The sequence below is a fragment of the Engraulis encrasicolus genome, chromosome 4, assembly GCF_034702125.1.
Source record: "Engraulis encrasicolus isolate BLACKSEA-1 chromosome 4, IST_EnEncr_1.0, whole genome shotgun sequence".
Classification (NCBI taxonomy): Eukaryota; Metazoa; Chordata; class Actinopteri; order Clupeiformes; family Engraulidae; genus Engraulis; species Engraulis encrasicolus.
In genome coordinates this window covers 47921513-47945309 of record NC_085860.1, presented here as the reverse complement: position 1 = coordinate 47945309, position 23797 = coordinate 47921513, and the positions used below count along the sequence as shown (strand labels likewise).

The 23797-nt window shown below is 40.2% G+C and overlaps 4 protein-coding genes across 4 annotated transcripts; all 4 read right to left on the bottom strand.

Annotated features, from left to right (window-relative positions):
- Positions 1 to 147: 147 nt before the first annotated feature.
- Positions 148 to 7528, bottom strand: sycp3 (synaptonemal complex protein 3). Its single transcript, XM_063197573.1, has 9 exons — positions 7311 to 7528; positions 7021 to 7161; positions 6739 to 6820; positions 6344 to 6378; positions 6124 to 6241; positions 5930 to 6029; positions 5401 to 5499; positions 2929 to 3033; positions 148 to 428 (listed from the first exon to the last, which is right to left on the bottom strand). Exons 2-9 carry the CDS (start codon positions 7151 to 7153, stop codon positions 375 to 377), a joined length of 726 nt encoding a protein of 241 aa, XP_063053643.1. The 5' UTR covers positions 7154 to 7161; positions 7311 to 7528; the 3' UTR covers positions 148 to 374.
- A 1452-nt stretch (positions 7529 to 8980) lies between these two features.
- Positions 8981 to 12880, bottom strand: actr6 (actin related protein 6). Its single transcript, XM_063196228.1, has 11 exons — positions 12700 to 12880; positions 12382 to 12499; positions 12116 to 12184; positions 11855 to 11978; positions 11577 to 11712; positions 11135 to 11191; positions 10931 to 11029; positions 10653 to 10731; positions 9551 to 9722; positions 9310 to 9448; positions 8981 to 9200 (listed from the first exon to the last, which is right to left on the bottom strand). Exons 1-11 carry the CDS (start codon positions 12765 to 12767, stop codon positions 9071 to 9073), a joined length of 1191 nt encoding a protein of 396 aa, XP_063052298.1. The 5' UTR covers positions 12768 to 12880; the 3' UTR covers positions 8981 to 9070.
- Positions 12881 to 13613: 733 nt separating this feature from the next.
- On the bottom strand, positions 13614 to 18151 carry LOC134447874 (E3 ubiquitin-protein ligase Hakai). Its single transcript, XM_063197571.1, has 6 exons — positions 18044 to 18151; positions 17063 to 17230; positions 16173 to 16273; positions 15981 to 16064; positions 15591 to 15664; positions 13614 to 14816 (listed from the first exon to the last, which is right to left on the bottom strand). The coding sequence occupies exons 1-6, from the start codon at positions 18054 to 18056 to the stop codon at positions 13757 to 13759; spliced, it is 1500 nt and encodes a 499-aa protein (XP_063053641.1). The 5' UTR covers positions 18057 to 18151; the 3' UTR covers positions 13614 to 13756.
- A 116-nt stretch (positions 18152 to 18267) lies between these two features.
- LOC134447875 (protein FAM3C-like) lies at positions 18268 to 23110 on the bottom strand. Its single transcript, XM_063197572.1, has 11 exons — positions 22845 to 23110; positions 22688 to 22729; positions 21476 to 21538; positions 21239 to 21289; positions 21011 to 21061; positions 20123 to 20237; positions 19634 to 19692; positions 19205 to 19255; positions 19028 to 19112; positions 18793 to 18919; positions 18268 to 18703 (listed from the first exon to the last, which is right to left on the bottom strand). Exons 1-11 carry the CDS (start codon positions 22963 to 22965, stop codon positions 18614 to 18616), a joined length of 855 nt encoding a protein of 284 aa, XP_063053642.1. The 5' UTR covers positions 22966 to 23110; the 3' UTR covers positions 18268 to 18613.
- Positions 23111 to 23797: the final 687 nt, after the last annotated feature.

Sequence of the window (23797 nt, the reverse complement as noted above, 5' to 3'; positions counted from 1 at the left end):
AGACTGGCTGTGATATCCAAGTAGTGCACTTGCTTATTTAAATGTATTTTGCCTATGGGTAAAACAACTGAAATATGAAAAAAGAAGGCTCATTCTGTCACAATAATCCTTTGTGTAATTATCGAGTAAAAACTAAGGAAAGCTTGGTCCAAAAATGAATTGCCTTTATTTTGCACGTTATTACTACACTATTTGGTTAACATGAACACAATGTACAATAAATAGAAGAACACCATAACCAATAATTTCAAAATTATTTTCAATAAATAAATACAAAACCTTCTAATGAAAACATATCAGGGATACTCAACATAAAACAGTAGAAACACAGTGAACCACACAGTTCGCAATCATGCTGATTTTTTTAAGGCCGCCTAGAATAACATGGACTGGAGGGATTTCCGCACGGTTGCCATCTCCTGTTGTTGCTTTGGAGGGGAAAAAAATGAAAAGAAAAAAAGAAAAAAGAAAAATGTGTTATTAGCCTTTATCTCAAAGACAATTCCATTTCTTAAGTATGGTACGTTTCCACAACTGACTCAGGGCATGTTTGTGGGTGCAAACTATGGGCATTTTCACACCTAGTCCTCTTTAAGAAGCCTGAACTCTTTAAGTGGACCAAAAAGTGTACTGACAACAAAAGGACTCAGTTCTGTTTTTGTTCATATTGTGAAGAACCGGCTGATCTTTCTGGTCCTGTTAGGTTTTTATGGTGTGTCAGTCCTCTTTACACCCGGTCCTAGAGCCCTCCTTAAGTGATTACACCAAGTCACAAGTGCAACTTGTCAGAACTCATAAGTGAACCGTACTGAGACCACGTCAATAAAGGTCTCAGTAGGTTTTACTTCCAAGGGGTCTGGGTACACTTTGAAGCGTTCACATATGCACAGAAAATGCTGAGTCATAGATCTGAGTTCACTTAAATGGCTGAAAGGGACCAGGTGTGAAAACCCTATATGAGGCTGTCAAGACCATTTCAACAAAAAAAACTGTTGACAACTGAAAGGCACAGCGCACTCAATTCGATAGAATGCCACTGAATGTCACTGATTCTTGAGAATGTGGCCAAAACAGTTTTAATTTAGAGAGAAAAAAAGTACTTCAAATCCAAATATATAGCAGTATATCAGCATAGCTCTTGACTTTGCCGTCAACAGAGACACAAGTAAAAGAAAAAAGAAAAAAGAAATCTTGTTACTTATATTAAAATGAAGAATTATTTTAATAATTCCACATCATTAAGACACATACTGTATAAATATTCTTAAAACACACCAAAATGTGTAAAACTCCCCCTTTCACAACCATAGTGTAAGGCCTGGGAGACAGTGGCCCAATATGTGTAACAGACTGTTGACATTACCTGGAATTCTTTTGTTAATGAAAATTAAATTGATTTTCAACGAAACTAGGACTTTTCTGAGTGAGACCGGGGACGTGATTTTGTCAAACTTTCAAGAATCAGTGATATTCATGATTAATTACCGGTAGATGCAGGTGTTGTAGTTAGTCAGTAGTATCACTTATAGCCAGCAAATGGAACTTGTAAAGCCCTCCACACACCATCAGACAGCATTACCACACACAAATACGACGGAAGTAATTGACTTTGTATTGAGTCGCGCAACAAAAGCGAAATCCTTTCAACTTTCTATGACGCGGTTCATCGACCAGCCGCGACAACCAATGACTGTATAGAGGTAAGTGACCACAGCCAGTGGGAATGTTTGAATGCTTTGCCTTCTGCTTGTAAAATCTCGTCGCGCTAGGTGTATTTGTGCGGTTACAGAGCACTTCCAAACTACAGTTCAACTTCCCTTGCTCCCACAAACTAATGGCAGAAGGAATGCTGCAAACAGCATTCTAAACTGCATTCCAAATGGCCATTTCAAAATATAGCTTTTTGATATTCAACTTTTAATATTTTAATGTCTCATAATTCATATTCGGATGACTGATGTGTTCCATGTTGTTTGTGTAATTTGTGGAGCCAGAAAAAAAGCTTCCAACAACATCAAAACCCTCTCTTTACTTTGTGGCTTAAATTGACTGACATAATCAAGGATCAATGTACAGTGTCCTACCCTCTTAATTAAAATGTTCATAGTCAGTTAATCCCTTAATATTAGTGCCAGATTCATACAAACGCAGTTCTGGATTTCTACCTTGGCACTGAAAAGGAGTTGTATTAAAATCTGTGTCGGCCAGGTCCCAAAGTGTCTGATTTCACGTGAAATGACCGATATGACAGACACGTCATAGACAGAAACATTCCTCATGAGATTTGGCGACATCACTGTATATAGAGTATACAGACAACCTTAACACTGAATTATTCACCAAGTCGGACATCCGGGAAATTTTGCATTATTGTCAACATTCCACCATATTGATGTGGAAGGAAACGCGGAGGCGGCGCCATTGAAGGGTGAAGCGTTCTTACTCTCCCAATGTTTTGGAATTATTCCTACTTTATGTACAATTTTTCAAGTGACATTGTGTGCATTCTAATATGTAACCTTGCGTCCTCCACTTGGGCTTGTGGCCTCAAGTTTTGCTGATGCCCCGCCTCTGTGGAGGAAACAATTAAGTTTCCCTGCTGTCAGCCTAGCCAAAAAAAAACATGTTGGGCCATTCTTCATTTACGATACTGTTTGAAAATGAGAAAATGACTTTACAATTTAGCTTTTGCGAGATATTGAAATATAATGCTGTTCTCAGTGATGTCATAACGACGTATCACTTCCTGGTACAAGGCCACAAGCACAAGTGGAGAACGCAAGGTTGCATATTGGAACGCACAAATTGTGTGTCCGCGAGCACCGCCATTTTAACACTTAGCTAGCAAAGGTTCACAATAGCAGATGATGTCTTTATGACTACATCCTGACTTAGTGAATTCCACTGGAATTCTGTGACTGGACTTACAGTATCCATCATAATCTTCTTTTGCAGCAAGGCCATCTCCTTCTTCAGTTCCACCTGTGCTCCTTGTAGGAAGCTCTCATGACTCTTCTCCATCTCCTCCATGTTCTGCACACACCAACATCAAACTGTCAACTAATAACTAACAACCTACTGCCATCTTGTGTGAAAAATACATACCGATACATGTTAAGGCATTACAGCTTAGTAGTAAAGGTTACAAATCAATTTTTCATATGCACACAGCAGGGCTCTAAATTAACCCTCGACTACCGGCCAAATGCTGGTGAAAATTCAGTTTGGCTGGTACAAAGCGGATTCCAAAAAAGTTGGGACACTTGGTATTTTGTGAATAAAATCAAAATGCTGGCATTTTCAAAAAATTCATGCATAAGATGCACAATGGCACAACGTCAACATAGGAACAGTTAAAATGAGGCAAAATCATTGTTTTGAGGGAAATATGTGGTCATTTAAAATTCGACCCATGCAACAAATCTCAAAAAAGTTGGGACAGGGCCAAAAAATGTTGTAATAGTTGAATAATTCTAAAAATAACACAAGGAGGAATATTTTGAAAGGAACTATATTGACTGCCAACATGAATGCACAGATAAAATACCATCACAGAGAGGCTGTGGCACTCAGAAACGAAGATTTTGAGGGACTAATTACTGATCTATTACACAGAAAGATTGAATTCTCAAAATTGCAGGCATATAAGGCCTATTTCTGTAATGTAGAGTTCTGTGAAATCATTGCATGAGTTATGAGATCATGACATACCCATCGTCAATAAGCAAACTATGACACTCCAACAATGACAGCTGTTGAAAAAAATGACCATAAACACAACACTTGATTAAGGCACATGATGCAGACATTAAACAGTGCTGCAAGTGGCAAAGCTCATTCTAGATGGACCTAGGAGACATGTGAAACTGTCCTCTGATTACAGAATGGAAAATATTTAATTATTTTTTAAAATCATGTAGTAATGCACCCTCCAGGTTATGAAGAAAATGAATACTTCAGCTTGATTTAGTGGTCAGTCTGAAAGACTGCATATATGATGATAAAGGGGTGCAGAGATGCCTTGGTTATGGTCTTCTTACTCATGTAGAGCATTAAAATGAGAGCTGAATGATATATTCAGACTTTAAATAGCATACATAGCTACCTAGGCATTATATTTTGGAGCACAGTCTTTAGATATTGCCCCACAATGATGGCAAATTTCAATCTCTACTATGTTCCAACGGTGTGGTTCCATCATAAGAGTAAATAGGTGACACAATTGTTTTCTTGCAGTGAGGATATGCCACGTATTAAGCATAACAAGAAGGTAAACAAGTCGAAGAACACACCTATCAGTTGAGCTGCTGAAATCATGTCTCGCACATCAAAAGATCTATTTTTTTTTAAATAAAATCATGCCATCAGTCAAAGTATTTAAATGTGTTGGAACTGTATTTTATTCTATATGAGAGCAAACATGTTGCCGTGGCACAAATGTGCCCTTTCGCATTCAAGAATTCCTATTCAAGGCTGCAGAAGATTACTGGACTGTGCGAGGACTTTATCTGTACCAGAACAATGGAATGCCCAAACAACAGAGTTGCATCTCCACATGGCAGGCCAAGGACTGTGTGTTCCTTGCCTGATTATCATAGACTTGCAATCGAGATTCGATCTGCAGCGCCGCCGAAGGTGTTGCGTCACTAGGAGGGCGCAGCCTGGCTAGTGTGTTCATGTGTTTGTGTGTGTGTGTGTGTGTGTGTGTGTGAATGAATTAATCTCTATCCGGGTACGCCCCCTTTTCCCTTTAGCGGATAGAGATAATTGTTATCAGGGAAAATCCTCCAATAAATATGACTTATGGCTATTACATCGTTTAGAACGAGTGGGGAAAATGGTAGCTGACGGTTCTCCCCATCCGCTCTCCAAGCCGGTTTGAAACTTAATTAAGGATTCTCTGTGTCTTTCATTTCAGGTGTTTCATATTTACAAATGTTAAGGGTTTGAACCTAACAAAATGTTAAGTCTCCTCCCTTGTGTTGTGTTTAGTCTTATCCAACATTAAAAGCATTTTATTGGCCCTGTCCCAACTTTTTTGGAATTTGTTGCAAGGGTGAAATTTTAAATGATTGCATAATTACCCCAAAACAATCATTCTGCTTGGCTTTAACAACTGATATGTTGTCTGTACACAATGCTCTACCTTATTAACATATTGAATGTTTTGAAAATGCCAGCATTTTGATTTAATTCACAAAATACCAAGTGTCCCAACTTTTTTGGAATCCGCTTTGTAGATATGAAAACTTACTAGCCACTTTGACCCATTAGTGAGTGTGCTTTTGGCCAGTAAGATAAACATCTACTAGCCATTTTGGTTAATGTAGTTAATGTAAAGTTAATGTACAGCCCTGTATGCACATAGTGTTACTGCGATGTGTAGCAATTGATACAGACCCTGACAAACTGCTCATAAAGGTCCTTGATCGTTTTAAGCTTCTGACTCTGGACAACCCTGGCCTGCTGGAAAAGCTTCTGCTGCTGGCGAAAGAGGTTCTGTGAAGATGAAAACAAAAATGTAGCATTTACACCGGGGTGGAGAACCGTATTTATTCCAGGGCCACTTCAAATGTTATAAAGTCCTCCGCGGGCCATACTATGCTCACAAACCAAGATTTTCCCCTGCACTTTAGGCCTATATTGAAGGTAGCCACCTTTACAACAAACCACACCTTCACTAGATTCCCTAGAAATATAGCATAATTCAGATTCATGTGAAATTCAATAACCTTAAAATTTTATCAGGGTTCCATAAGATGGCCGTAAACAGCTCTCAAGACATAGGTCCCCCACCCCTGATTCACACAAATGAGAAACATTGTTCTCATTGAAGCATGGATACAGAATGGTGGATATGGAAAAGGCAGTTTGACTGATTTGAAGGGCAATTTGACTGTGTGCAAGTATATCTGAGCCTGTTACTCACATTGAGTTTCTCTTCCTGCTCTTCTGACTTCTGTGTGTCAGTCTCCCACTGTTGGAGCACTGAGAACACTTGCTGGGAGTACTCTTGTGTTAGTTTGTGCCTGTTGGGGAAAGGCACACAATTTGAATGGGCTTTCAGGACATGGTAACATGACAATTCCATATGGCATTGCATTTAATACTTTCTGACAATACCTCTGTGCATGCTGTGTTTTCCAGAGCTGTTCCAACTTTTGATTGCTGCCTTTTAACGAGCTTTTGGTGAAAGACTCCAACCTCTTTCTCTTAGCCTGCATTGCTTTACTTATGTCAGCTGTAAAACACATTTACTGTTATAAATACATACACTGTAGATGCAATTGTACAACATTAGTTCATATTTGGTGTGAGAATAAATACTATATACTATGCTTACCCCCAAACCTCTCCAGCATTGACTGGACCTCAGTGCTGGGGATCACATAAAGAAAATAGTATGTATTGCTATTAGGCTGTTATACTAATTGCATTACATGTTTAGCAGTTAATTAACTGTTAGTTAATTATATTAAAGCGTAAAAAGGTTCTGCTGGGTTGGAAGTCACCGCAGCCCCCTTCTTTGTCAGCCTGGTTGAAGGAGGTGTGCCTGTGCCCAATGTACTGTGCGTGTGCGTACGTGCGCGCGCGCGCATGGGGGGTGGGGGGGTGCATTGTTCTGGAAGGGTTGGAAAGCAATCATATATACTGTTGTTTACAAAAACTGTTGTTTACTGTTTGCTTAAAAACAATAATAAAAAAAAAACATTGAGAGAAAAAAGCGTAAAAGGTTACCTCACACCCGCAGTCGCCTCCTCTTCTTCAAATGCGGGTCCAGATCGCCTCTTCAGAATCTTGTCAACAATTGGAGTTTCATCTGTCATCAACATGTAATTACCTTGGTTTCATTAAAAAGTTCAACTACTTGCAATATTGGAATGTGATTGAATTTACCTCAGAACATAGTAGGCCTAATGCCGATAGGGTATGTCAAAGGCTCCATGTCACATCACGTACATATTCACAGCTTGCCCATTATTATTATCATCATCATCTATTGTAAACATTAAAACATACCCTCGCGGATGTCTTCATCTGAACCGCTAACTGTTTTTTTGTCATCATCTAGGCCGAAGTCGAATGTCTTCAGATCTGCCTCTCCGGCTACTTTTGTCCTCTTGTTGGACTGTTTTCCCCGTCCCGATGCCATTTCGTTATCTGACAGAAATATTTACCATCTATTGTTACGATTTCTCATGTATTGCGTTACGAGTAAGAGTAATTCATTACTGGGGTACACTACACACCTAAGGTCTTAGCTTATCAAAGTTAGCTGGCTACCAACAGCTAACTTTGAGACGACTTACCTCAGGAAAGTGTCAAAAAAGTTGTTGGCAAAAAGTCCGCGTTGTTAAATGTACCCTACTGTAGTTCTGAAAGTGATCACGATAAACGTACTTTTCTACTTATTGTTTTGAAAAAAACTAACAAACCGACAACTTTTCATAGAAGTCTAAAAAAGATCTGATGGTGGTGTGTGTGTGTGTGTGTGTGTATGTGTGAAAGACGACGACAAACACCGACAGTTCCTGAGAGTGTGCTGCTGTGGCGATCAGGGTTCAGAGCAGAAGCGTTCGATTTATTTCCCGCCATACACGCGCACCTTATGAATTCTGTCACTGGATAAATACACAAGTGCATTCTGCGCTAGTCCAAATCTGGTATCAATCACTGATTTGAAATAAATACATTCGATATGAAGCTTTCTAATGTACAATCCATGGATTTGGACAATTTCATTCACTCTGTAGAGTGTGATATGGTTAGATAATGTAGCTTTCTAAGCACAATCCATGGATTTGGACATTTTATTCACTCTTAGAGAAAACATATCTAAATGTCTACATTTCAAAGTAGATTTCTATTTACTGAAAAATGTCCAATCCTCATGAATCGAAAACTTACAGAACATCACAAACTAACGTAGAAGAACCATAGCACGTAAAAGCTCTGTTTCGTTTAAAAAAACAAAAACTACGGTACACTTTACTTAAAGCCAACATTATAAGCGCATTTATAACAAATTATAACGCACATTATAATTACTTACAACGTATTATGACTACACTCATAATGCTTCATGATGCTTTATATTAACAGTTATGAATAACTATGAATCTAGCTTATAATACTTTATAAATCCAAGGGTGTCATGAGTGCTCATGACTGGCTATAAACTACAGGCTGCCTGATGGGGTTTATAGTACATTATGAGTACCCCTCTATGCACAGACCTGGATGATAAACTGACATAAGGGCTCATAACATGCTATAATGCTTCATGTGAGGTCAATGTGTGCTCTAAGTAAAGCGAAGTTCATATGGATGCATCTATAATGCAATGTATAATACACATCTATAATGCATCATAATGTACTGTAAGCCCCATCAGGCAGCCTGTAGTTTATATCCAGTCATGAGCACTCATAATACCCTTGGATTTATAAAGTATTATAAGCTAGATTCATGGTTATTCATTACTGTTAACATAAAGCATCATGAAACATCATCGATGTAGTCGTAATGCGTTGTAAGTAATTATAATGTGCATTATAATTTGTTATAAATGCGCTCATAATGCGCTATAGATATGGGCTTCATAGAAAGTGTTACCAAGANGACAATAGTTAAATGCCAAAGTTACTCAAATAGATTAAAGGTAGGTTATTTGTGCCCAGCTCGACTTAACATAATAGAACCTTTCCCTACTATGCCACAACCAGCTGTCGTTGAGGTGAAGCACAGGGGCAGATTTATAGGGAGGGCGAGCAGGGCATCTGCCCTAGGGCACAGGGCACTCTTGTATTGGTGAAGGGGTGCCCTCCTGTGACCTTGGCAGGCCATATGGCGGGCCCTTTAAGTGTTTTGCCCTGGGGCCCTGTGTGCAATTGTTCTGCCACTGGTGAAGCAGATGCTTGATGATGAAGATAGTTAAGTGAACTATAAATTCATTGAAAAGAATAAATGATGCCCATGATTGAAATTACTTGTTTTTAATATAAAAAAAGATATTCACAATATATACAATCTGAACGAAACAATTGTAGTTTGTTACACATCATCCTATCTAAATGTCAAACTTTTCTTCGCATATGTAATGTCCATTCTCATCATATTCGTCCCGAGTGACTACCATATCCTCAAAGTCTTCATTTTCAGCTAGTAGCTTCCCTCCTTCCCATGGATAGCAAATTGGACTACAAAAACAGAGAAGACACAAGAAACATTATTGCAATGACACAATGACTGAAAGTTAAAATATGGTAACATGGCAGGCCTGTATGTGTGTCTGTGCTGTGTCCTTACTTCTGCGGCTGCAAAACTGACACCTCAAACTCAGTTGGGGCCAGCGCGCGGACCTCTTTGTAAACACGGTCTCTAAAGCCAGGAAATAGTGTGTTTCCACCTGTCAGAACTATGTTCTTGTAGAAGTGAGGATGCATCTCTAGGCAAAGAAAAAAGCAGATTGAAAAATGACTGAACATAAAACACCAGATGCTATGTATCCAATAGATGTGTTTCGTTGTTGATCAGGTCTTGCTCGTACCTTCCGGCATCTTGTTGATAGCGTTGACAAGAGCCTCTGGAATTCCCATCTCCTGAATGCCAATGTCAGATGGATGGAAAAGCATCTCGGGAACAGCAAATCTCTCATTGGTGAGTCGCAGGATCTGTTCGCTAGTCTTGTACTTCCCAGTGAAATTCATCTCCTCTCGTGGCTGTAGTGCATCCACACAATTAAACAGAGCATTTCAAAAGACTGTTAAAACATTATTTAACCCATTGTGTCCTGGAAACACATATACGCTGCATTAAGGATTTTGAGATTTGAGCTGTTTTATTAAAAATGTGGGTAAGTTAGAGCTGAATGGACACATTCTAAGGCAAACCGAGGGTCCTAGCTTTTAAATGTAACTCATTTCATGTTTGTATGTGCTTTGGAGGCTGAGATATTTAGAATTTAAAAGTCAGACGGCACCCTTTCCCAAAAAGGGCTTAGGACAAAATGGGTTGAAAGTCCATCTTGTATTTTTTTAGTAGTTCTTTTTCATGTATTGTACACCTGCCTATTCCATGTGTTGTACACCCACCATTTTGAATTACGAGTCATACACATCTTTATTTGGCTGGACAACCTGTTACAAATGCCAACTAGTAGTGACTGAGCTATCGACCTAGACCAGGGATGTCAAACTCAGGCCCGGGGGCCAAATTTGGCCCGCGGAGCCATTTTATTTGGCCCGCCAGATCATTTCAAATGTGTATTACAGTTGGCCCACATACACCATAACTGTATAGAGTATTAAGATTTGAACATGAAAATGTGTATATCACAGGAGTGTGAGTGGGCCCAGGCCATTGAAACATCTCACACTCAAATGCAACAGAATGTGCAGGCACATTTGAACTATGATGGGAATCTGTTTAGACATTAATTTAAACATAAGCAATTTTAGTCCATTTTTGTAAAAAAAAAAATATTGAGTTTGGCCCGCGAATTCGCTCCAGATTTTGGCCCTCGGTCTATTTGAGTTTGACATCCCTGCCTAGACCTTTAGCTTGCCAGAGAGTTCCTGGAGGTTGCGCCATATAGTTTACCAATAAACTAAAATTATTCACTGAACCTTTAAATACAATCTAAAACATACCTTGCAGAAGCCTTTCTTTATGGAACTGAAATCTGGCAATACGTAGTCCCTCATCACCATGTTGTCTTCTCCTTTTAGCCTGTATGAGTGGGAGGGAAATATCAACTTTTAGACTTGTCGCATGTGGGATAAACAAAACAAAAAAAGTAAAGTGGTTAACACTACACTTTTCTGAAAAGGTTAAATGAAATGGCAGGGGCAGAATGTAGCAAATAACCCACTAAGAATGTACTTAAGTTGTGTGCTTTGAATTTGTATACTCAAATATTGAGACTTACTGTGCTGTCTCCATATCCTTGTAGAAGTCTTGAGAAACATAGCAGACATCTTCTTTGACTTGGTTGATCACATATGTCTCATCCATGACATGTAGCTGTCTATAAACAAAATGTGATAGAAATTTAAAAATATATCTTGTAAAAATACCTCTTACCTATCCTGTCAATTGAAGGTTGTGATGCAGTAATGATTACTATACTTACCGGTATGAGATGATCTCTTTTAAGTGATTCGTCAATAACTTTCCTCCAACGTTAATCCTGTAAAACGATATTACTCAATTACTTAACTACACATAAACCAGTACAAAATATTAGATGTCAAAAGGATAAGTAAAAGTTAAAAAAGAAACTGTTTCTTTCCAACACAGGCAATCAGTATACCTCTCTTCCGATCAGCTGATTCTTTGCTGGTTGTATCAAATTTGGGATGGGCTCTTTTTTAATAGGTTTTTAGTGTTTTTCAGTACCAACAAAATCTTCTTCACTAGGTACAGTGGAATAACTGGTGTAACAGCTATGTAATATCATGTGGTAGTGATGTATTTAGACCACTTCTTCTTTTGACACCTCTGCAAAAAACTAACAAGACATAGCTAAAAATGTGACCATATTCTCTCCACTAAAATGACAGACATCCACACACCTGCAGATTGCATCCTTCATTTTCTTGCCTCTGCAGTAGGGGACAATGTGAGTGAAGGAAAAGCCACTGTCCACCACGATGCAGCATAACTGAGAGCTGTGCTCATCAAAGTATTTATGTGCACTTAGGGATCCAGCTGAGAAAATAACAATTATATGGTCAGGCTCTACATAGCACGGACAACAGTAGTCATTTCAATAGTTTTGTAATAATATTATATATATAATTTATAACGTGTATAATATGCATCATCTGTGGGCAATGTGCAGTAAACACACCATTTATTCGTATAGCAGATTGGAACTGGTACTCTTCAAATAAGATCTCATTCATAGACTCTTGGATGGAGGCGAAGTTGAAGAAGGGTTCAGTGATCACTATACTTGTATCGGCAAAATCCACCTGTAGTTTAAAACATAGCAAAACGAAAAGAAACACATTGTGGTGCACAGTGCACAGTGAATTACTACCACATCATCACAAATGCATTTGACAACTGTCATTGGGAGAGGAAGGAGCATCAAAGGCACTTCAATTACCTTGAACATTTCCTTGCCAAACAGGTGATCCCAAACCTTTCTCTGCACATCCCAGTTTACCAGGTAACCCTAGTACATACAAACATAGTCATTAGAAGGAATTCGAGGACTTGGCTTATGAAGCATCAACCAACAACCCCATAATCCATATTTGAAAGGAAATGTGGACTTAAAAAAAAAGAAGATAATTTCAACAAAATGTGGTCTATTCAGACATTGTTCTCATTTGAGTGATGTGTACTATAAGGAGATGTGCACAAACTAACCTTCTGAAAGGGGAGTATGTAGAACAGTCCTGATGGGTCCTTAATTTCATCTAATTGGTTGGCAGTAAAGGTCTTCAAACGCGAGGTCTTGGAACGAAACTGGCAATTCGGGATAACACTAAAAACAAAGAACGCAACCGAGGTCTCTTTATTCATTCTGTAGCAACACTTGCCTTGTTGATGCAATGTCAGTCACGTATCATACGAGAGTCTATCTGTATTTTATGATCAGTCTTTTCTTAGATAGAAATGAACAAATCAACTGATGCCCAGCTCGAATTTGGCGAAAACAATGTTTATTTCAAAGCAGTATCTTACCTGACTTTTTCGTGACTGTATCCGATTTTGGCCGAGTATGCCCCATTATCTAGTACGAGAGTTGACATTTTGCAGCTTTCATTTAAAAAAAGTTTAACTAGTAAAACGAAAGAAAGAACGTATGAATTTGTGGCGCAAAGAGACTACAGAAGCGCCGCACGCAGTGGGTCCTGCCGTAAATAAAGTCCGACTGAAACTCACGGGCGTGTTATCCGTTCCGTGTGTGCAAGCAAAACCAAGTTCAAGTTATTCCTCTAAACTCGCGTTCATTTAAAGTACTGTGATTTATTTATAAAACAACACTTGTCAACCCAACTTTGAAACAACGGTTTTCTGTATTTTCCAGATGCACAACGTTTGTAGTTTAATTGTTAAATTAATGTCCAATATGACTGTAATATGAATATTAATACATTGTCCAGGCTGACTTCACACAAGTCGACAAAAAGGACAGAGGAGAGGACGAAAGTTTGGATAAATGACTTGCACATAATAACCTCCTTTAAAATGACTCTATGCCGCTACTTCTACTCCATCCTCTTAGTAACCCAAACGGCTGAAATGAACTCAATGTTGAAAATACCCATCTTTACAGCTATAATAGGCCTGATGACTTTTGCAGATAAGTAAAAGGCTATTTTCAGTAGAGATCAGTGCGGTGTTGAGATTTTCGTTTTAAAAAGGTGATGGGAGAAAGAAAACGTGTGATGTGATGCTGTTAACACAAGTTTACACAAGCAGAGGACAAGGTGAAATGTATTGCCATGGTAATAGTACATTCATGTAAGTCCTTCGGAATGGGGTTTTCGGTGAATAATTTACTATATTTTAATATATTAATACTTCAGAAGTCAAGCGTATCATGACAAGAGACAGAGAGTTTGCCATGAAAATGCTCAGCCTAGAACAACCAATCATCCTCCCCAAAAATCCTTTATTGGTACATAATGTTTGCTCTAGTGTACATCATAAACTCACAGACACAGTCACACTACGCATTGACAATATCACATCACAGCAAGTCTTTTAAAAGTAAGCCAGGTGAGTGTGCATTAGGCTATTGATAATACGGTCTGTAACGTGATTGATCGGGATGGTGAGGTCCAGGTAACTGTGCCTGGGGAGGGGGTCCCTGCATGCGGGGAGGGTGAGGGCCCCTTGGGTTCGGCCACAGCCCCGGGCTAAGCCCCCCAGGCTGGGTGAAGGGTGGGCTGAGAGTGCCCTGGTCCTGTTGCATGGAGCTGGGGTTGTAGTGGTGAGGCGGAGGTGCGCTAACAGGGGGTCCTCCATGTTGCGTCAGGGCCCCTGGCGGAGGGTGGCCCATGTATGGGGGCATCTGACTAATGATGTGTCCTGGGGGTGGGGTGAGGGGTGGGGGTCCAGAGGACATAGGGGGGGCCTGATTGTACACGAGGTGAGGAGTCCCTGAGCTCTGGGGGGGCGGATGCTGCATAGGGTGGCTGAGCGGGGGCGGGGGTGGCGGAGGCCCGTAATGTTGTTGCTGAGGGGGCGCCATCATGTGGTGAGGGTGGGAAACGACCGGCTGCGTGTTATACTCGCCCGGGTGGTGGTGGGCGGGGGGCAGCCCAGGGGGAGTCTGAGGGAGGGCGTCGCGTGCAGGGGCGGCGGCCGAGCTGCCCGAGTCGTCCTGAATGGGCACAGTGATGAGGTTACTGTGCTTGCGCGTGGACATGGCGGCAATGCGGAAGGTCTCTTGCGCCAGGGCACGCGAGGCAGCGGCCAGGTCTGCGGGCGAGGGGGAGAGGGACGGGGAGGCCGGGGGTGGCTGGCCGTATGACTCATGACCCTGCAGCGGAGGGGGGATGAGAGGGTGGGGCTTCGGAAGGTGCGGGGGTGGGTGCGGAGGCAGGCGGAAGCGGTCCGAGGGGTCAGCCTGGGGCGGTGGGTGCGAGGGCTCGCCGCGGGAGCTGCTGCCGGAAGACGAGGAGGAGGAGGCCTTGGCCGACCTCATGTGACGGTGGTTGATGTGCGCCTGCAGGTCGCGCTGGGACAGGTAGGTGCGCTTGCAGCCCTGCACCACGCTGCACATGTAGAGGGAGCCGCGGTGGCACTGCTCGATCCGCTGGACCGGGTCTGTGCAGCTGTACAGGGTCAGACTGGACACAGGAGAAGGGATTAGTATGGGGATGCGGTTGCAGTGAAAGAGCCTAATGTACGCTCATGAAGTGGAAGTGGTGATAGCAAACAAAGCATGAAACAGCATGAAACAACAGTTATAATATTAATTTGTGACACTCACAGGTAATGGAATCTAAATTTAAAGGGGTATGCCACTATTTTGGGGCTTACTACAGTTAAAATCGTTGGCTGGGGTTCATAAAGGTGGTAAAGTGTCTCATTGTAGCATGCTACACGGACCCATTGACTTTCACTAGCTTAGCGACATATTCCCTCTTTTAACTTGTCTTAAAGCAAGACAACGCTTAACATGAAAAACAAGACACTTTACCACTTTTATAAACCCTAGCCAACGATTTTAACTGTATTAAGCCCCAAAATAGTGACATACCCCTTTAACATACGTAGTTGACAACCTACATGGATATCTGTGTTCTCACATTTTATTTACCGGTACTTAACTGGCGCATAGTGACAACCACACACACATGCTTATTCATACTGTATATACAACATATTACCACTCCACTATTGATATTTTGGGGATCTTGAACACACACTGTTCATGAAAATGTACATTTGTTGCTACCCATCCTTGTTCTGCTATAGGCTTATTTAATCAATATTGTATGGTGCGAAATAATCTATATTTAACAGCACAAGAAGTACAATTTTAAAGAAAATATATAAAGGACACAAGACAAGTGATTTTTTGAAATTGTACAATAATAGGCATCCAGATGGACACTCACCCAGGGCACATTTTGTCGTTTTTCTTCTCATAAAGCACAGCACAGTCATAGCAGAAGACATGCTTGCAAGGAATCTAGATAGACAACACAATCACAGTCAAGTTATGTAGCCCCATAATCCACGCGGCAAGCCATTCTACCAGTGGAATGCTGTAATAGTCATTGGAAAGTTAACTACTACAGCTACTACTACACCACTACAACATTACACAGAGCCTTTAGTAATGCATTATGACTTGGTCATTGCCATTCTGGTAATGGCAACTTTATAACGCTGTGTTTTAATGGGTTAAAGAGTCATGCATGGCGCCCATAACAGTTCAGCGTTATGTTATGACACACTAAATTAAAACAACAAAAATAGTTGTTCATCTTCAGTCTTTGACTCACCATGCGGCCGTAGATCTTTATGGGCAACCCACACTTGTCACAGCAATGAACAGGCGTGTCATCCTTTTCACCCACCAGATTCAGCTACAGTGCAACAGTAAAGAAAAGATGTATAGTATTTACATCAAGACCTGCATGCACAATGTCTACCACCAAACTCTCAAGGCATTATATAGATAGGTCATTTCTTACTTTATAATCCCAGAATAACGGGTGTGGGAATCTGCGCTGATTGCCATAGGCATCCCCTGACTTGCACTCAAACCTCTCCTCTTGCTTGAAGACAAAGCCGTCTACATGAAAAGAGTGAAATTGTTACAGTTGGCTGTAAACAGACCATGAACATATGGCCTGCAACAGTGGTCGTTGCAGGCAAACGATAATACAAGCATCATATTTTACAATTTGCAGTGATCAAAGAAACAATGAACTGCAACTCTGAGAGCAATTAAATAGGCAATGTTTGTACAAAAAATCTTTGCATGAACTCTTGAAGTTGGTCCCAGAAGTAAACAATTGTTATTACTGTAGTAGGCACACAGAACATTGGTTCTAATTAGAATCTCAGGAAAGCAAGTGTGCAAGTAATAATCATTAGGCTCATAAAATCTCTCATGGTAACTAACAAATATTAGTGTTGCACCGATACCATTTTTGGCCCCGATACCGATACCCGGCTGTGTAGTATCGGCCGATACCGATACCATACCGATACCACCCTATTTGAAATGTGTATAGGGCCTATATATGAAGGGCTGCAGTGCATACTACTTGTAAAATCATTGCATGACTTTGTCAGGCTGCTGCCTACCTTTGTGAAACAGGAAAAAGACTGATACAAAGTGAATCCAGCAAAACATTTTATACCTCTATGAAATAACTACGGTAATGTCAAGGCTGTTTAAGTGTCATACAAGCATCTGTAAATGGTATCGGTGCCCTATTTGTTGGTACTCGCTGATTCCGATACCACCATTTTAGTGCCGATCCACCGATACTGGTACACACTAATATATACACACAACACTAATATACCCTCGATTATGTTAAACCCCTCTTTATGCCAGTATATGTAGTTTTACCTTCATCCCCAGGTTGTCCTTTAGCCAACAGCCTACTACTTGAGCGCTGAGGACGCACTGGAGGCTTGCTTCTCACAGCCTGCTTGGACAACAACTTGATAGGGATCTGTCTACGCACATCAGGACCTCCCAAAGACCCCGAGCCATCAGTCCCTTGTAAATCATTATCTGCAAACAAAAACAGAGAGAAAAGATCTTTATATTTGGGGGCTTAGTGGGGGTATTTCATATTTTGTAATTGATCTCTAAACATTGGACATAATCTATGCTGTCCATTTTGTGCAGAAAATATCCTATCCTCCTGGAACAAAGTCATTGGCAGTCGGGCTTCAGAGTCAGTGAAAGATAATGTGCACTGGCTGTTTTTGTTCCCTCAGAAAGCACTGCTGCCTAGTTTGCAGGAGGATAGGACGGACCATCTTGCCTAGATGGTCAGGAGAAGTGTTCTGGAGCTTTTGAAGCATCCACTCCCACGAGTCTCCACAGTCCACTGACCTAAACGCCTGACCGGTCTCACAGACAAACAAATGGGTTCATCTGCACTCCACAGCCCAACCTCAGATGCGTTTCTAGCCATACATTTCCATAAGAAATCACCAGATAAATTGACCGCAGATTATGTTTGCATGAATTCATGGCAACCAAGTTTATATTTTGCCAACAAACTCGGACCAGCCCAAATACAGCTAGAAGCATTGTGCTGAGAAATACACTAATAAACAATGTGTTGGTGTATTAATATGCCACAATGCATTTACAATCCCGTTGTGAAAGATGTTTATCTACGGCTGTAACAGCTGACTAGCATGCTAAGTGACATATTTGGTGCCCTGTATCAGCGCTTCAAAACATATTTGGCAAGCCAAACTGCCTGTAATACAATCAAACAAAATCTAGTGCAATTCCGCTAAACACACATTTTATCAAGCCTCTATGTACAATTGCACATTTCGTATTATTGTTAAATATAATAACTCTTACCCATTTGATCCATGGTTTTGCGCAGTGCATGATGGGATAAACTGTTTGACAGGATGTTGGTGTGGGCGGATCCATCCAGCTGACGCAGGAGACACTCCCATCCACACCAAACCTCTTAGTAGTGTTGGTGTATTATCGGTGTATAAAGCTTTACTCAAGCTCATTTTCATGTTGGTTTTCTCACATGTTGGTCATAATCTAATGGGAGTTTTAATTCTTAAATGCCAAAAAGGTTATACAATGCCATTTATTTGCCTTTCTTTAATAAAGCAACAGTGTAGCTCTTCATCAGTTGTTATAAAATGTGTATTCATGTAGGCCTAACCTACAACAACAACAAAAATCTATGTCTTAAGTTACAACAGTTTTCTTCAAAATGTGCATATTAAAAACATAAAAATATTGTGAGCTTTTATAAGCAATACTGATATTCTCTCATTATGTACATTAAGTAGTTATAGACATCCTTTCCTTCATTTTTGCATTATTCATGTAACATTTCTCTGGTAAGTATTAACACACACACACACACACACACACACACACACACACACAAAACGATGTCCAGTTTCAGTCCAGCTTCTTTGGAAGACAGCCAGACATTTCCAGCAGCTCAGGCCAGGCATCATACTTGTTGCTTGACCTATTGTTTTTCAAGTACTGGGGAAGGGAAAACAACTTAAGATCAGATCATCTCCATACATCAACTGAGAAGACAAAACCAGTAATAATCAGCATGACAACTCTACCTGCTCAAATGGACTTTCCCTACTGAATCCTTTGCCTCCAGCAAATATCCAGTTATCACGGAAGCCCAATATTTTGATTTTTGAACTCCCAAACTCCACAATTAATGTTCTGGCCTCATCTGTCATCCTGTAAAACATTTCAATGTCAGAGTCAGATTATCAAGTCCTTCAATTAAACACAAAGTAAGAAACCATTCTGAGTAGGATTGTGACACCATAGGCCTATAGCTCATACTTAGTTGCCCCATCATCAAATGTCGCAATCAGTACAAACGTGTTGTCCTCGATGGCCTTCAGAAATGGCACCAGAAGTTTTATTTCTGTGAATGATAATGTATAATATGCAGTAAGTGAAAGGTGAGTTTCATTTAGCAATGTCTGGCAAATAAAAATAGATCTCGAGACAACTTACCACCATGCCACATGTTAAAGGAGTTTGTTCTCATAACATCTCCTGTACGGGCTGTAATAACAACAAAAATAAAATGGAAGCACAAACGCCCTCTTGAAATACAAAGCTTACAATTAACCTCTTTGAATCCTCAATGTATTGTAACACAATGTGAATGATTGAGATTTTGTGGTAAATTGTTGGTTTGTTTGACCTTTTGTTTGACCTTTTACCCAGAAGCTACACTTTATGTTGTTTATTGTCTACAATTCTATTAGCCCAAAATTTTAAACAAAGCCTCACAGATTACTTCTAGTATTGCAATACACAAACATGGTAATGCCGATATGCTGCAGTTTAGTATCTGTATACGGTAGTTTAGTAAGCGAGAGTTGTATGGTATAGTAACTTTTTCTGTAATGATCACAGTATTATTTTTAATGTCCTTACCATTGATTACAGCAATGTTAAGTCCGTCACCTGTATTTCTCATGGCACCACTCATAATCCTAGCACAAGACAAGTGACAAGACAAAACAAAGTCAAACAGATGCCTGAAAAGGCTGGTAGAGGCCAAATGGTTGGCCTTGCACAAAATATAAAGAAAGATAAGATCATTTCCTGATTTACTTTCAGCTTGCTCCTACCAACTAGAATACTCACAAAACAGGGGCATTGGAAATGGTTGTATTATCAATGGCAGAGGAATTAAATTAGCAAGCTAATTAATTTAAAACATTACATTACTTTTCAATCACAAAATAGATCGCCAAAGCAGCAGGGGTTAATCCTCAGCAGTTACATGCTTATACATAACCTGTTTCACTAATGCAAAAAGGATTACATTGTTATCCACTTAGTGTAATTGACATTTCTTAGTCTTTAGCTACTTGATTTCAAGAACTATTTAGCTTTGACACATGCATGAAGAAAACTCACGTATCGCCATTAAAACACATTGCAGGCGGGATAACATTTGCAGCACCACTCCTGATGCTGAAAGCAAACATGCCTATGGGGCAAGCCTCTGGTAAGCCACACTTCTGCTGCAGAGCTGCAAAAAGCAACAGAGGTGACACAGCCAAACCATGAGCAAGACCAGAGGTGGGGAATCTCTTTCATTCGAGGGGCCACTTTAAATTCATCTGAGGGCCGTAAAAGTCCTCAGAGGGCCGTACTATGAACACAAACCAGGATTTCCCCCTGCACTTTAGGCCTATGTTGAAGGCAGCCACCTTTAAAACAGATCCCACCTTCTCTAGGTCCCCTAAATATAACTTAATTGTATTGCAAATGTATTTTCTAAGATTCCATCATTAATAACAGTGTTTCTCAAACTTTTCGTGACATTCCCCTAGAGGAAGGTTGTCTGTGTGCGCCCCCCCTCGAGCAAAATGGTTGCGAAAATACAAATAAATAGGCCTTCATAAAGTTTATTAGAGCCTAATATACACATATATGGCCTATGATGTTCTCTAAATTTTAGTGAATAAATTAATGAATATATTGTGATTGTAAAGTGAATGTGTTGACTTAATGGCAAAGCAGAAAATTATTAACAAAGAAAAACCTTCTGACTTCACGTGCCCCCCCTCCAATACCTTCGCGCCCCCCTAAGGGGTCTTCCGCCCCACTTTGAGAAACACTGATTTAGAAAATATATCATATTTCATGTGAAGCTGCATAACATTAAAATGACATCGGGGGCCGGATAAAACGTCCTCAAGGGCCGCAAATGGCCCTCGAGACATAGATTCCCCAACCCTGAGCTAGACACAACATCACATACAGATATTAACTGGCCACTAGTTAGTTAGCCCACTGTACCTTTGGGAGCTTTTGCGGTATCTGAATGCTTGAGGTGAGAGAGTGGTGTATCTGCAGGGGAAATGGGTAGAGGGTTATTTCACATCCTGTCCAGGACATGGTCACTGAATAGTAATGCATGCCCCGTACACATTTGTCTGATAACAGGACAACCCAATAAACCCCTTTGTTGTAAGCAGTGTTTGTGGGACAGGTGCAACACTAGCGTCCCCTCATCACTGCATTTACCTTTAGAGTTCTGCGATGGAGATATCATTTTCAAGCAGTACGTTGGTAGATCTGATTGGAAAATACATTTGTTAAAACATGAAACAAACATGAAACATCTACAGTTCATAGTAGTAAATGAAAAAGGTGTCAATGACACCCCTTTCCTTCATTGTTGATTGTTGTCTGAATTAAAGGTTATCGATTGCTTACTGAATTGGTTTAAATGAAGGGATGTGTTTAGTAGTAGCAACTTACTAGCAATAGACCGCAAGGGAGGAGCCACATACAAAGCAGTAGCGAAGACAATAAATATAATGACTGTTGAAAAAGGAAGCAGAATATTAGGCACGTGCGCACATACACACACACACACACACACAGAGTACTCCAAGAACTTGAAAAAAGTTGCAGTACTGGAAATGTAACATGCCATGATGTACAGTATGTGCCCTGTAGGATTCATGAGATGTGGTACACCGAAAACGCATGTTGACATAAAATTAACAGGACAAACGTATATAACAGCATGATAGAAATAGACCTACAATAATGTCCACAGCAGTTGCAGTAGTGCTAAGACACCATAGGAACATATAAGGGGTCACCGTGTGCTTGAATAAACCTGGCTGTCAGTGATGCCACTACAGATTTAAGCCCTCAGTCATCAGACTATTGACATCTCCATGGCCATGGCCATGACTGTTGAAGCAAGGGTGGTAAAGAAGGCAAATACCATATGTGAGGATCTCTCACACCCCTTACAGCAAGCATATGAGTTGTTGCCCTCAGGTAGGAGGTTAAGGATGCCTTCATTTAAGACAAACAGAGCCCGCCGATCATTTATACCTACTAGTATATCCATGTTAAATAAGACAACTGTAACTTAGACTGAATAGCACATTGCACTTTGGTACTGAATAACTGCACTTTACTGTGTTTAAGTTGGGTTTTTTGTCAACCTGTCTTCTTGTCCTATAGAGGGAGGGGGGGGGTGTTGTGTTTGTCTATTGTGTTCTTGTTTATTGTAATGTCTTTGTATCAAATGCACTGAAAATGGCACATATTTATAAACTATCTAATAAACTATCTATCTATCTATCTATCTATCTATCTCCCATCCTTAGTAATGTCCATTATATTGCTTGTACACGAATGAATGAATGAATTTATTTTGTCTATTAGATGTAACCATACATTAAAAGGAATAAATAGACAGGGATATACACAAAAAAGTCTTAAAAGACTTATTTCCATTGTGGTCCGTTGTACATGTACAGCATGGCTATGTGTACTTACAGGTCAGAATTAAATTTGACATTGTTACCGCAATCTATCCCAAACATGTGATTTTGATCTTCTCCTGTAACTTTTCTGGCAACCTTAACAGGAGGACATACTATGTATTGAAAGTCAGAAGCATGGGTTGAATAGATACCCGTTTAAGCTCAAAATCAACACAGTACTTACTGTAAACATACTTTCCTTTTTTACGCGCTTTCCTCATTGGTTCTGTGGGGGAAAAAAACACACACAAAAGAAAGGAGGTGAGACTATGAGTAAAACATAGTGTCTGTTTACGGAAAAAAAGTGAATGTGAAATGAGAAAAAGTGAAAGATAGCCTACTTTTCACCACATACAGCATCTTGTCCATGTTCAGCCACACTGCTTCCAACACAAACAGTTGTGAAGCAAAGGAGGGCTCCACAAGTGTCAATATCACATAGCTGGAAAGAACGTTGCTCATACAGATAGACACAGATCAACAGAGAGGGAAGTACAAACAGTACATTAGTATAAGCTAAACAAAAATCAGAATGACCTTTACATACTTTGCTCTTGTTTAACAAAATACCAGTCGTAACAACCCTCGCACAGACAACAAATAGAGAACAGCCTTGCTTGACAAAGCATCAAGCCACCCAGAATTCCTGATTGTCAGGCTTATCCAGTTGAGTGGCATCTTTGAAAACTCTACCCTTATACCAGAGATTCTAGTGTTATGTAGTATCTTATCCAGTCTATCTGCTTATACTCAGGCAGTCAGCTAATAATAGCAGTCGGCTAACCCAGTGTTTTTCAAAGTGGGGGCGGCTACCCCTTGGGGCCCGCAGCAGGTTAGCAGGAAAAGTAAAATAAATTATTGAATAAATTAAATAACTGTTAAAAAATATACAAAAAAATAATAATCTCAATATTATTCCCTTTAGTTAAGAACTGTATTATTATAATCTACTGCATCTCTGATCACTTGTACTATAATTATTTTAGATATCCCTGTGGAGCACTGACTGAGACCAGGTGTGAAAGGGAAGAAGCAAAAAAGAAGAAAAAAAAAGGGGGGGGGGGCGTGTAGTGGCACGACCCATGTTGGGGGGGGGAGGACTTGGCTGGGAGCTTGTCATGGTTAAGTTTGGGACGCTTGACCAACCTACTTAGTGAAAGAGATCAGATAATTTGGTCTTTTTGATTAGAGTAAGATGTTATTAAAGAAGTAAAATAACAAAGAAAACTAAACATGGAATTTCGTTTGTCGTGTATAGGCCTACTATTTTATATCCCTCTAAATGCCTATATAA

Excerpts from the sequence above, each read along its gene's own strand:
- sycp3 (XM_063197573.1), bottom strand. The coding sequence starts at position 7,153 with ATGGCATCGGGACGGGGAAAACAGTCCAACAAGAGGACAAAAGTAGCC. Across the intron at positions 5,500-5,929 it reads AGCAGGAAGAGAAACTCAAT|AACCTCTTTCGCCAGCAGCA; the intron begins GTGAGTAACAGG and ends TCATCTTCACAG. Across the intron at positions 429-2,928 it reads AGAAGATTATGATGGATACT|CAACAACAGGAGATGGCAAC; the intron begins GTAAGTCCAGTC and ends TCCCCTCCAAAG.
- LOC134447874 (XM_063197571.1), bottom strand. Across the intron at positions 16,274-17,062 it reads AGGACAACCTGGGGATGAAG|ACGGCTTTGTCTTCAAGCAA; the intron begins GTAAAACTACAT and ends CTTTTCATGTAG. Across the intron at positions 16,065-16,172 it reads CGTTATTCTGGGATTATAAA|CTGAATCTGGTGGGTGAAAA; the intron begins GTAAGAAATGAC and ends GTTGCACTGTAG.
- actr6 (XM_063196228.1), bottom strand. The coding sequence starts at position 12,767 with ATGTCAACTCTCGTACTAGATAATGGGGCATACTCGGCCAAAATCGGA. Across the intron at positions 11,030-11,134 it reads AAAGAGATCATCTCATACCG|ACAGCTACATGTCATGGATG; the intron begins GTAAGTATAGTA and ends TTTTGTTTATAG. Across the intron at positions 9,449-9,550 it reads TATCAACAAGATGCCGGAAG|AGATGCATCCTCACTTCTAC; the intron begins GTACGAGCAAGA and ends TTCTTTGCCTAG.
- LOC134447875 (XM_063197572.1), bottom strand. The coding sequence starts at position 22,965 with ATGAGCAACGTTCTTTCCAGCTATGTGATATTGACACTTGTGGAGCCC. Across the intron at positions 20,238-21,010 it reads TACCGCAAAAGCTCCCAAAG|CTCTGCAGCAGAAGTGTGGC; the intron begins GTACAGTGGGCT and ends TGCTTTTTGCAG. Across the intron at positions 19,693-20,122 it reads ATGTGTTTTAATGGCGATAC|GATTATGAGTGGTGCCATGA; the intron begins GTGAGTTTTCTT and ends GTCTTGTGCTAG.